The following is a 12,007-nucleotide window of genomic DNA, read 5'->3' on the forward strand; positions in this document are numbered from 1 at the left end:
GCTCCGAAGGCAGTGGAGGGATAGATATAAGGACACAGGGTGCAGCTGGAGCCCTGCGAAGAGCCCGGAGCAGCTCCTCAAAGTACAGCTGACCCGAGAGCCGCGGGGCGCAGGCTGGGAGCACCACTGTGACCAGGTGGCCGAGCAGCAGAGCGTGCAGGGGGATCTGGGCAAAGGGCTCCAGTGCCCTCTGACTCCAGCTCCCAGCCCGTGTGAGCGCAAGAAAGCAGTGAGGTTTTTTGTTTTATTTCCCCATTGCAGCAGATAATCAATATTTAACAGCCGCCTTTAAGGCTGTTCTGTCCACTGTGGCCCCTCGCTGCCCTGTGAGACGAATGTTCCCAGCCCCTGCTTCTCCCCAAAGCAGCTTTCTGGCTCTTTTCAGCAGGTGAGCAGCTATCTAGAACTTGTGTTTTCTGCCCTCGGACTGTAGCAGGCCTGTGAAAGGTATGCCAGCCCACTGGCAAGAGCTTTGCTTTCCTCAAGCTTGTTGGACAGCAAAGTGTAAATTGCCAAACTGAATCTAGATCACCTCTTTTCGTAAGTAAAGAGCCTTTGTGCACAGCCCCTACTTGTTCCCCTGCAGCCTGCCCGAAGAGTGGCTCCTTATCCCAAGAGCGGCTCAATGCCAAGCAGTGATTAGCAGTTTTCTCTTTCCTTATCTTCATGCTGTTACCATTGCTCTGTGCTGGGAATGGTCTTTCTGAAATCAGGACAGAGCTGAAGAGATATGAAATGATTAAAACTCCCTTGACATACAAATGCTAATTAAGGTGATAACTTCAGTCTGCTGCTCTGATGTATCACCAGACAACTATTTTAAATGCTTTTCTTGGTGGAAAGCTTACCACAACTGACTGGGGCAGTGAATTTGTAGGCTTGAAAGGACGTTAGTAGCCAGAGCAGCCTGTTGGCATTGTTCTTGTGTAAATATTTGCTCTAGCTGTGGTATCCAGCCAGCATCGCATTTGGCCGCTCTGCTCTGCTCCGGCTTGCAGAGCTGCTGTAGGGGCTTTGGCAGAGGTTTTGAAATCCAGTGTCTTGGGTGGCTGTACCTCAGGGAACGTGGATTGGCCTCTTCACAATGGGAGCCTTCACTGAACTTGTAAACGCTTGCTTACCTAGAGGAAAACTTGCTTTCTGGGCTTGGCTCATGAGCACACTCTTAGGTCTCTGCAGCTCGGGCCGAGAGTTTCACGTACATTTTTAAAGGATGTCACTGGTTTATGTGGTTCCTGGTGCGTTTTCCTACCCTCTGTCTGTCCCATCTTATCACACTGCGCTTGCAGCTGTGCATTAAACCAGCTGAGGAATGTGGAGACTATTTGAATACCAGCTCTGCTCAGCAGCTAGACTCTGACTCGGGCCACCTGTGTTCAAGTCCCGTAGCTGGAGAACGCGCTTCCTTTGGCTTACATCAGGTATCATCCGAGTTCAACCCCAGCTTAAACTTGCTTTCGTTTAGTTTTCTGCACTGAAATGCCTCCAGCCTGGCAGAGAGGATGTGCAGTTTATACTTTGACCTTTACTCAAGACCAATGCTCTTTTAATTGCTCAAAATAAAATATAACGCAGTGCGGAGACAACAACGTTACGGTAACATAGGGGTAGCAGTGCAGTAGGACTTGTGGCCTCGGATCCCTAGTAGATTTCTTCTTCAAACCCCCATCTAGAAATCACCCTCTGTGATCTCTTGGGTATCGTGATGTGTTCGGACAACTCAGCCTGGACTTTTTTTCTCCTGTCTCTCTGCAACCTCACCTCCCTGGAAGCAGCAGAGGAGTCTTTTTTTTGCCCTTCACCCCAAAACCTTCAGGTTGAGAATGGGGAAATCAATCCTAAACCTACCCTTTGCTGTCTTAAGCGGATAGAAAAGACCAGCTCAGAACAAAAGTGCTTAACTCTCTGGAGTAAATGAGTTAATTGCAGCAGTAGTATATTAGAGCCCAGCGACCTGCTTAAGTGTTTTGCCTGGTTGGGACCTAAATACCCCAAACACTAAGCTGTTTGGTGAAAAACCCAGCAGAAGGAAGGTGCTGTCACCATCTCCAAAGCAGCAGCTCTTTAAAATAGATGGCCGGGCTCCTGCAGCCCTCGATACCAAAATAACCTTACACCAGGTAAACTGCAGAGGTACAGACTCCAAAGCAGCGGTACCTGCTGCCTGAATCTGCAAGTAGGTTTTTGCCCCGACAGCCCCCTTGGTGAGTCCTGCTCCCCGGGTCGCTCCCTCGCCGCTGGCTGCAGCCCGTGTCCCTCTCTGGAGGGTGTGTGTTGCTGGCATGAGTGACTCATCCTCCTCTCTAAGTTGATCCTGTTCTTAACTGGAGAGGTAATTAATGCTTGTTAGTGGTCTAGAAAATGCTAAGCACATCTTCCATTTTTAAACTACCCGAGGTGGCTCTGCCTCCTACATGTTTGCTGCCCTATTTTCCACAGTGCCTGTCAGGAGAGAAAATTTCCATTTTATGTGGAAATCCTGTACTGATGGGCAGAGTGATGTTTGGGGCTCTGTGAGATGTTTAAGTAAGTAGTGAGTAAACTGGGTCTAAACGGACCCAAAACAGGGACAGAGTGGAGAGGGAAGATGATTTTGTGAGTTCTGCTGATCACTAGCGTTAGAGCTTCCTTAACCCGCCTGGCCCTGCCACCTTCGGATGGGCTGTACCTGTCACCACGCGGAGCACTCAGCAGGAGGTCTGGCAGGCCCTGGGGTGGCTCCAGGCTGCCTGCATTGCCTGGGGCAAAACCCAGCCCCGGGACAGCATTCTGGTGTTGGGAAAGCTTGTTATCTTCACGTGAGGCAGCCTTCCTCGGGCTGCAAAGCTTTGTAAAGCTTATACACGGGCTGCAAAGCTTTGTAAAGCTTCTGCGTGGGCTGCAAAGCTTTGTGAAGCTTATGCATGGCGCCATGAGCGGTGGGAGCTGTCTCACTGTGTGTTCTTTAGTAATCAAGACTGAACCCTGCCCCAGAGGAGATAAACCCAATCTACCTTGTGCTGCGTGCTTTATCCCTCACCAAGCTAGGTGCCCGCATGATACTGTGACTCAGGATGCTGAGAGCTGCGTGGAGTAGTCTTCTTCAGTACTCCTGTCTTCAGGAGGGGCCGTTGCAGCCGCAGCCCTCTGTCAGGCAGGTTTAAAAACCACCACACCTCTTCCCTTGCCTACAAGCCTGCGGAGCCTGGATGTGGCACTGGGCAGAGACTGTGGCCAAAGGGAGAATAACAGGTTTCTTTTTATAGTGTGGTCTGGTCTGCCCTTGACATTAAGAGAACCTCTTCGTCTTCAGGATGTCCTGCCAACCGGGCAGAGGCAAGCAGTTTGTAGAGCGCTGGGGAGTGGGGGGCAAAGCTCCTCCTGATGCAGGGAGGTTTCGTGTTTGACTGCAGGGGTCTTCACATCAGAGCTTGTCGCTTGTCACAGTGGGAAGAAAGTGTCCTGTGCAATTTCCAGGAAAACAGCATTTGGCTACGACATCCCTCTTCAAGGGAGGCAGAGTTTGCAGGGCAGGGAAGGGAAATACCTTCATTAGGTCAGCCAGTGTTGCGAGAAAAACAGATTAGTTTTCATGCACATGAGCCCTTCCAGGAGTTTGGAAGAGGCTCCGTATTCTGGCCGAGGTTCCCCTGGAGGGGACCTATGCGGTCCTGCCTGCAGGCTGTGACGAGACGGCAGCTGGTCAGAGCTTAAGAGTTTAAGGCTTGTTTTCTGGGGCCTTTCTGGTGTCGGCATAAGGAAAGCAGGGCCTTTGCTATGCATTAATGACTTGGAGGGGGTCAGGTACATTCAGCCCTAGTGAACTAAGGCTCTTTGCCCATTCTGCAATGTAAAACGCAGTGGCAGCTCATGGAGCATGAAAGACTTGGGTTGTTTTTCCCCCTAGATAATTCTCGTACCACTGCTTTGTACCTTTTCCAGTGATTTAAAGACAAGATTTCCCGTGAGGTTTTCTCTCTACCCATATGGGTGCACGTCCCTGCCCAGTTCTTGAGCCTACTTCTTAACTTCTCATTTTTTTCCCTTCAGCTCATGGTGGTCCCATGTGGAGATGGGTCCCCCCGACCCCATCCTGGGGGTGACGGAAGCTTTCAAGCGCGACACCAACTCCAAGAAGATGAACCTGGGTGTGGGGGCATACCGGGATGACAACGGGAAGCCGTACGTCCTGAACTGTGTTCGCAAGGTGAGCCTGGTGCTGTCTGCTGGGCAGGGCCGGATCCAGGTATTGGGTGCCCTGGGAGGGTCAGGGAGGGAGAATGCCTCTAGGCAAGGGTTGTTTGTTGGTCCTTAGAATAAGTTTTGTTTCTAACAGAGCAGGACAGTGTTCCTGGATGTCTTCCTTAGCAGTATTAACACTTTGGAGAGACAACAGAGCTGGTTGTTAAGTAGTAGGAGATAAAAAGGGGAATACCTGTCCTGTTCCCATCTGGGTAAATTCTAATTTGTTGCTGACTTCCACAAGCCCTCCAACCCAGCTGTCCTCTGAACTTCAAGGTGTTTCTTGAACAGGTTGATGTTCCCTGGGCCAGCCCACATGGGAGAAAGAGCTGACGTTGTCCCCTTAATGGATTAGTCTTAGACATTCTGCTGAGCCGCTCTTACCAGTTTCTCCATAAGCCAGTCTAAAACTCCAGCCCAGGGAGCTAGATGTGGACACTGTCCTTGAGGGGATTACGGAGCCTTTCAGGGCTGTAAATGTAGAAATAGGCCATTAAATAGCTGGCAGCTGACACACATGTTGACTGGCTGGTCTCCTTGGTGCAGGGAGGATGCTTGTCCGTGTTTCTCATCAGTGTGGGGTTTAAAGCCGTCCCTTGCCCTCGCTCTCCCTGTGTCAGCACGTATTGCAGCTGGGTCACAATGCAGGAGTGAAACTGTTGAGTTTGAGAGTGAAACAGGAACAAACTGTTCCTGTCTGGTGTCGCAGGAACAGTTTCCTGGTGGTATGTGAATGCTGCCAGGGTCTGTCCTGCCACTCTGGGAGCATGAATAGGGTTCCCCGAGCGCTCCAGTTGTCTCCATCACTGTATTTTTTCCTGATAGTGGCTCCTTGTCTGCTGTTCTTGCTGCCATTCCCTGATCCTGTGTTAGGTAGGGACTTGGACTGGTTTCTGATGTGGAATCTGCTTGAAAGAAAGAGAGATTGGCAAAGCTGGGGGAGCCATATTTAAGGGTTGGTTGAGCTAGCTTTCAGACAGGCTGCTTTCAAAATTGGCTGGGGTTTCTCGATTATGTGGTTTTCTTTAACCTGTTCCACCTAGTTCAATAACACTCCCGGCGTGATGAGGCCCTACAAAGAGCTCGCTACCCTTCCTGGTTTTGGGATGTCTCCCTACGTAGAGATAATCTCTGCCTTTCAGTAACAGTTGAGCCTCACGTTCCTGCGGGACAGTTCCTGCTTGGGCAAAGAAATGTGTGTCCTTGTGCAGCAGCGTTGACTTGTAATGGGCTGGAAGTGGTGCTCTCCTCTGGCGCCGGGTCGCCTGGCTCAGCTATACGGACACTGACACCCACTGAGGGTGCTGGTGGCCACTGGGCATCGTTAGGTAAAAGTAGAGTGTCCCCTGAAATGTTGTCTGCTGTCCTGGCTTTGAATGAGCCCTGATCTCTGGAGGGGAACTGTGGTAAACCAACTTTTGCTCCTCTTGAGCGAGCGAATGTGAAGAGAAGTGACCTCGAGCTGACCATGGTGATGCCTGCCTTGCTGAATGTGTGTCCTCTTTCCCAGGCGGAGGCCATGATAGCATCCAAGAAGATGGACAAGGAGTACTTGCCCATCGGGGGGCTAGCAGATTTCACCCGGGCATCTGCAGAACTGGCTCTGGGTGAAAACAGTGAGGCTTTCAAGAGCGGCCGGGTAAGGAGTGGGCTGGGAAGCAGGGGGTGGGCAGCGCTGTCTGACGCACAGGTGGTACATGGGGGCCCAGCAAAAGTGGAAGGACTGGCAGGATTCATGCCTCTGAGTTGTTAGCTGGCCAGGCCCAAGGATAACAGCTTCCTTTTGAAGGCTGTGGTGAAACAGCCCTTCCTGAGGAGGAGAAATAACCTTGCCAGGCATCCCCGCTCCCTTCCCTGCAACCAGAGCTGCTGAGCCATGCAGTCCCCTCCAGCCCCATGTCCCTGTTCCCTGTATCATACCGGGGCTGCTCATACTCATGTATTTGTCTCTTATTCCCTTGCAGTATGTCACGGTGCAGGGTATTTCTGGGACTGGATCGCTGCGAATTGGAGCCAACTTTTTGGTGAGTCCCTGGCCGGTGGGGGAAGAAACGGGCATCTTTTGGCCGGCGCTAAATCTTCAGGGTTTTCTAACTGCTTTAATCTGTTCAAGCTGTTTGAACAATCTGTCTTTCTTTTGATCAGCAACGGTTCTTCAAGTCTAGCCGTGATGTGTATCTACCCAAACCGTCCTGGGGCAATCACACACCCATTTTCCGTGATGCTGGCCTGCAGCTTCAGGCTTACCGCTACTATGACCCCAAAACGTGCAGCCTTGACTTCTCTGGAGCCATGGATGACATTTCCGTGAGTTACCTTTCGTGCCTGGAAGCAGGGAGGTGATGGGGGAGATGGGTGATCATCTTGCTTTAGCCTAAATATGATGCCTGAAGACACCGAATCGAGGCTAGAAGCCTTGCGGAGCTTGTCTAAGCTGTCTAGGGCAAGAGTCTTATGTCGGCTGCTGAGGAGAGTGCTGAGATGTCAATTCATTCTCTGTAACATCTTCCTTAGAAAATTCCAGAGAAGAGCATCATCCTCTTGCATGCTTGTGCTCACAACCCCACCGGGGTGGATCCCCGGCAGGAGCAATGGAAGGAGTTGGCGGCTACAGTGAAGGTGAGCAGCAGAGTGTCCCAGGGGAACGGTGCTGTTCCTGGGAGAAACCACATCTCTGGGCTTTCATGAGTGGCACCTGGTCTTTGCTGCGCAAAAGGTTACTCCCTTCCCAAAAGCTGGGATGGGTGTCATGTTCCTGTACTGAAGACAGAGCAGTGCACCCATAAAGCTTCTAGCTGACCATCAGACTTTCTGCTGGCACCTTCCCAGGGTAGGGAGACCTGAGAGGAGAGCAGCAGGGTTGAAAGAGTGAGCTGTGATAGCTGGAGGGGTGGCTCCCAGTGCTCGTGTATTAAAAATAGAAAATCTTTCATTTGCCTGGTGTCTCCTCGCACGCTTCAACAGGAAACAGATAGGGGCAAGTTCTTCCTTCATCCTTCTTCTCCCTGCTGCTCCCCCAAGCTGTAGCCAGTGAAATATGGGGATGCCTGGCCTCTGTAGTGTCCTGAGAATTGGTAGATATCAAAGTGGCCTCTCTGGCCTACTGATGGCTGCAGGTCTCCTGACCGAGGGGCAGTGTGGCTGCATTATCTGCCTGGAGGCATTGGAAGGGCTGGCACCTGCCCAGAGTGTTCCCAGGTGGTTTTCCTGGAAACTGATAACACAGAAGACACTGAAATAAAATAATTTCTTACTGCTGAATCCACTCCTGCCTTCTGGGCCAGACTGCACATCCCATAAGTGCACTGGGAGGGTCTTTACCTGCTGTTTTGATGTGCGGCGGGTAGCTGTGGTTTTTGGGCTGCCTTCCCTGTGGCAAACGAAGGGGAATGGCTCTACTTCTGGAGGAGAACAGTTGGAGTTGAGCAGGCCGCTGCCTGCGTGGCTCTTTTCAGCCTGCTGCCCCGGTCCCAGGAGGGGTGGTCAGCTCCTGTGACACCCTCTCCCCTCTTTGCTGGCAGAAACGAAACCTCCTCGTGTACTTTGACATGGCCTACCAGGGCTTTGCCAGCGGGGACATCAACCGGGATGCCTGGGCTGTGCGGTATTTCATTGAGCAGGGCATCAACGTCATCTTGTCACAGTCCTACGCCAAGAACATGGGGCTGTACGGTGAGTAGGGCAGGTGGTGTGGAGACGGTTTCATCCAGGCTGCTGGAAGGATCTCGCTGCCTCCGGGGTTCAGGAGCCAGTGTCTTTCTGCTGCCTGTGTTCATCCTGCAGTACTGATTGGGGCGCAGGAGATAACCAAGCTGGGAGTTGGTGGAGACCCTTCTAGAGAACAGGGCTCTGCTAAAGCTAGGCAGCATTTGGATAAGTCCTGCCCCAGCCCTGGGTATCCAAGAGCAGAGGTCGGGACCTGACTGCCCCTCTTTCAGGAGAGCGTGCGGGCGCCTTCACGGTGATCTGCAGTGACGCAGAGGAAGCCAAGAGGGTCGAATCACAGCTGAAGATCCTCATCCGTCCCATGTACTCCAACCCACCCCTGAACGGAGCCCGCATCGCCTCTATCATCCTGAACACCCCTGACCTTCGGAAGGAGTGGTAAGAGGGAACCCCTAACGCTCACAACAGCGAGATGTGAGGTCTCTCTGTGGCAGGTCATAGCTTCAGGGCTACAGTCAGAACTACATGCTACTCCTTTCCTCTGGAGAAATCCCGGCTCGTGTCCTGGCATGGGCTGGTATCAGTCCAGCCTGACACAATCAGGTTTCCCTTGTGTTACCAAGGCAGAAAACACTGTAAAGGAGGAGATAAAGCTCCCCTGGAAAAGACTGACTGAGGCATAGCCACGTAGTGTGTCTCACACAGGGGAAATGGAAGCGTAAGCCCCCTGGGAATAAGACCCTGGAATGTGAGCCTCGTGCCCTAAACCTGCTTCCTGGCACTGGCCCTGCGCTGCTCTCCCAGCCCCTCGGTGGCGAGTCGCTGCCAGCAGCTGGCCCGGCAGAACAAAGGCTGGCAGTGTGCTGTGGCCTTGCTGGGAGCTGTGTTCCTTTGGCAGGCTGACGCTTGGGCCCGATCCAGGCCCAGCAGAGACGTCTCCTAGCTGTGCTTCCTTGGAGCAGGGGATGTCTGCCTGCGCTGGTACCCCCGCCCTCTTCGTTTATCCACAGATACTATTTTATCCGGGTTTGGGCAGTGCTGCCACGAGGCTTCCTACTCGCCTGTGGCTTTCAGAAGTGAGAGATGCCGATACTCTGGTAGTAGTGTCCAACAGCTATGGAATAAATAAATAGCAGTCACCTTCAGGTACCAGGAGAAAGAAACAGCTCCCCAGCTGGAGCTACAGGTTCACGTTCTCTCGTCTTTGCTCATCTGCATCCCCCTTGTTTTTTTGGGGTATGAGACCCTTCCAGGTGGAGAGGGTTGATTCCTGGTAGTTGGGGGTGGGCAGCAGCGTTGGTGCATCCCAGCCCCGCTCTGAGCGGTTCCTGGTTGGCTTCTCAGGCTCGTGGAAGTGAAGGGCATGGCCGACCGAATCATCAGCATGCGGACTCAGCTGGTGTCCAACCTCAAGAAAGAGGGATCCTCCCACAACTGGCAGCACATCACTGACCAGATCGGCATGTTCTGCTTCACAGGGCTGAAGCCTGAGCAGGTAAACACAGTTCCTGTCGTCTCCAGGTGTTGTGGTCCTTGGCAGTAAGATCTTGACTGCAGGTGCCAAAATGAGCCCTCACGGGCAGTTCTTCCTCCAGGAGGAACGTCCTCCAAGCCTGCAGCACTGGAGCGTTGTGGGGACCCATGTCTCGCTCTGCTCCCTGCTGTGCTTGTGGAGGTTGAAAGCAGATGTAGCCTGCTTATCTGTCAAAGGAAGCAGTCACTTGGTGCTGCTCTGAGGTGACCTTAAAGGTCAGCTCAAGTGAGGTGACTCTCCTGGCTGAACATCTGCAGCTTTTGTGTGTTGCCTGAGAGCCGAGCGGCATCTCTCTTGTTTACAGGGTGCCCTGCTGGCTCTGCAGGTGGTGGGGTGCCATGTCTGCTGGCTCCCAGTTTGCTTTCTGTTCTGACAAGCTGGGTAAATTTGCACTCTGCTAACAGAATTAGAGGTTGGCCTGTGGTTTGAACTCTGCTCTTTCACTCCAGGTGGAGCGGCTGATCAAGGAGTTCTCCATCTATATGACAAAGGATGGACGAATCTCTGTGGCGGGAGTTACGTCGGGCAACGTAGGTTACCTGGCTCATGCCATCCATCAAGTCACAAAGTAAAGACAAAGGTGTGCTCTGGAGCTGGTGGCCTTCCTTTCCCCACCAGTCGAAGATGGGGGGGGAAAGGAAACAAGCAGAATACTTCCAACCACAGCACTTGACACCGCTGCTGAATGTATCTCGTAGATGAGTTGTTGTAGAAGCCTAGTCAAACCCACCCTGCATTGGGGAGCAGGGACATCATTGCTGGCTCCCGCTCATCACAGCCGCTCTCCCCTGCTGTCCATCCTTTGTCCATCAGCCCCAGCACCCGTCTGCTCTGGAGGAATCCAACACTTAGCACTGCCATCCTACCGGCCTCGGCACCAACGGCTTCCCCGCACTCATTTCTCCATGACGGGGGCTTTGTGAGGCTGTTGGCCGCTGGCCCAAGTGGCAGCGGGCAGGGAGCTGGGGGGTCTGAGTGGGGGGGCTGCTCAGGTGTGCCCCTGCCACCTCCTCAGCCAGTCCATCCGTCTTCATCCTCCTCTAGCCTGGGGCTGGGCAGCGCCAAAGCTGCCCTCTGACAACCATCTCTGAGGACTTCTTACTGCTAAAATGTGCTCCATTGCTGGCTTCGCTCTTTCCATCTGGGAATCTCCTTTCAGGTGTAATTCACAGTGGCACTGGTGTGTGGGGCAGACCCGTGTCCCTCCTCTAAACCTGCCTGGTTCTCCTGACTTCACTCCTCTGCCCTGAGGTGAACCAATTTTGCATCCCCCCCCAATAAGAACCTCTGAAAACTGCTCTCTGTTGGTCTTTGCCTCTCCCCATTCCCGTACCAACCCCAGTAGCCCTCCCTGCCGAGCAGTCTTGTGTGTGTCCCAAAGCCATGAGCCTGTGGGTCCTGCCATGTCCACTCTCACCTGGGGGCTTGGAGGGTGTCCCTCTCATCTGCCCTGTTCAGCCCAATTTCTGGTGACATCAGAAAACGGGAGGGAAAGATCCCAAGGGAAGTCTGAGGGCTGACAACTCAAAAAACACTCTGTCCTTTTTAAACAGAGTGTTCCTGAGGCCCTGTGCCTTGCTGGACTCTGATTTTTTTTGTTGTTTTTTTAAATCCAAATAAACTGGCACACAGCTGTGTCGAGCTGGGGACTCCCTCCTGTCATCGCAGAGCTGAGTTCTGTCCCTTCCATGTACCAAATATTCCCCTTTGGGCATGTGCCAGCCCAGAGGATCTGGTGTGGCCAGTGAAACCCTAATCTGAGCATCCCACCTAGCGGGGGGGTAGTTCCCACCCGTGTGGCCCGAGAGCACCGGGGTGTGTGGGCTGAGGCTGCCCCGAGTGGCAGTCAGTGTCACGGAGCTGAATTTGAAGCCTATGGGGTTGAATGTAGGTGTTGCTGGGGAGAGTGTGAGTTCCCAAAAGCCATCTGCCCCATGGCCGGCTGCTGGAACACAATGGAGTTTCTCCTTGCAGCAGGCAAAGGTGCGCACCTGGAGGGGTTACCTCTGAGGCTGTGGGAGCGTTCTCCGTCCGCTGGCCCCTTTTCGCAGTGGTACCAGGCCGTTTAGCAGAGCACTCCTTGTTTCTGCTTCCTTCCCTGAGCAGTTGCATTCTCCTGGGAGCCGGGACGGGCCTGGCTAGCACTTGCTGTTTGCCGCAAGCCGAGGAGGGCGGGAGCCTCCTCGCTGCTCCCGGACAGACAGTTTGTGCTCGAATGGCGAGGGTTGTTTACCTGGCCCACTGCCCGCAGCCGCTGCTTGCTCTGGTTTGTGCAATAAACTGCTTTCCGTGCTGCTGCCATGGGTGCTGCCCCACGGTGCTGTGGGTTCCCGTGCTGTGGTTCCTGGGTTCTGCATGGCTCTGGAGCTGCCTTCTAGTTGCAGAGAAGACCATTTACCTTGCGTTAGGCCTTTCTGCTGCCCCTTCCCTGTGACAATAAAAGTAGAGCTGGAGCACAGCCCTGCCTTCTCTCCTTGCCGGTGGGTCCCTCCTCAGCTGCAGGAGGGGTGGGGATAGGTTTTTCCCAGGGGCAGCCCTGAGGCCACGGGGATGGGCACGGCTTCCCGGGGGCGGACTACAACCCCC

General features: G+C 53.4%; 1 protein-coding gene across 1 annotated transcript; it reads left to right on the forward strand.

Annotated features, from left to right (window-relative positions):
- The first annotated feature begins 4,032 nt into the window (after window positions 1-4,032).
- Window positions 4,033-10,411, forward strand: GOT2 (glutamic-oxaloacetic transaminase 2, mitochondrial). The gene is made up of 9 exons (XM_010294545.1): window positions 4,033-4,186; window positions 5,732-5,860; window positions 6,186-6,245; window positions 6,367-6,528; window positions 6,736-6,840; window positions 7,743-7,893; window positions 8,160-8,325; window positions 9,232-9,382; window positions 9,871-10,411. The coding sequence occupies exons 1-9, from the start codon at window positions 4,052-4,054 to the stop codon at window positions 9,991-9,993; spliced, it is 1,182 nt and encodes a 393-aa protein (XP_010292847.1). The 5' UTR covers window positions 4,033-4,051; the 3' UTR covers window positions 9,994-10,411.
- The last annotated feature ends 1,596 nt before the right edge of the window (window positions 10,412-12,007 follow it).

The sequence above is a fragment of the Phaethon lepturus genome, unplaced genomic scaffold (assembly GCF_000687285.1).
Source record: "Phaethon lepturus isolate BGI_N335 unplaced genomic scaffold, ASM68728v1 scaffold33029, whole genome shotgun sequence".
In the NCBI taxonomy this organism is placed as follows: Eukaryota; Metazoa; Chordata; class Aves; order Phaethontiformes; family Phaethontidae; genus Phaethon; species Phaethon lepturus.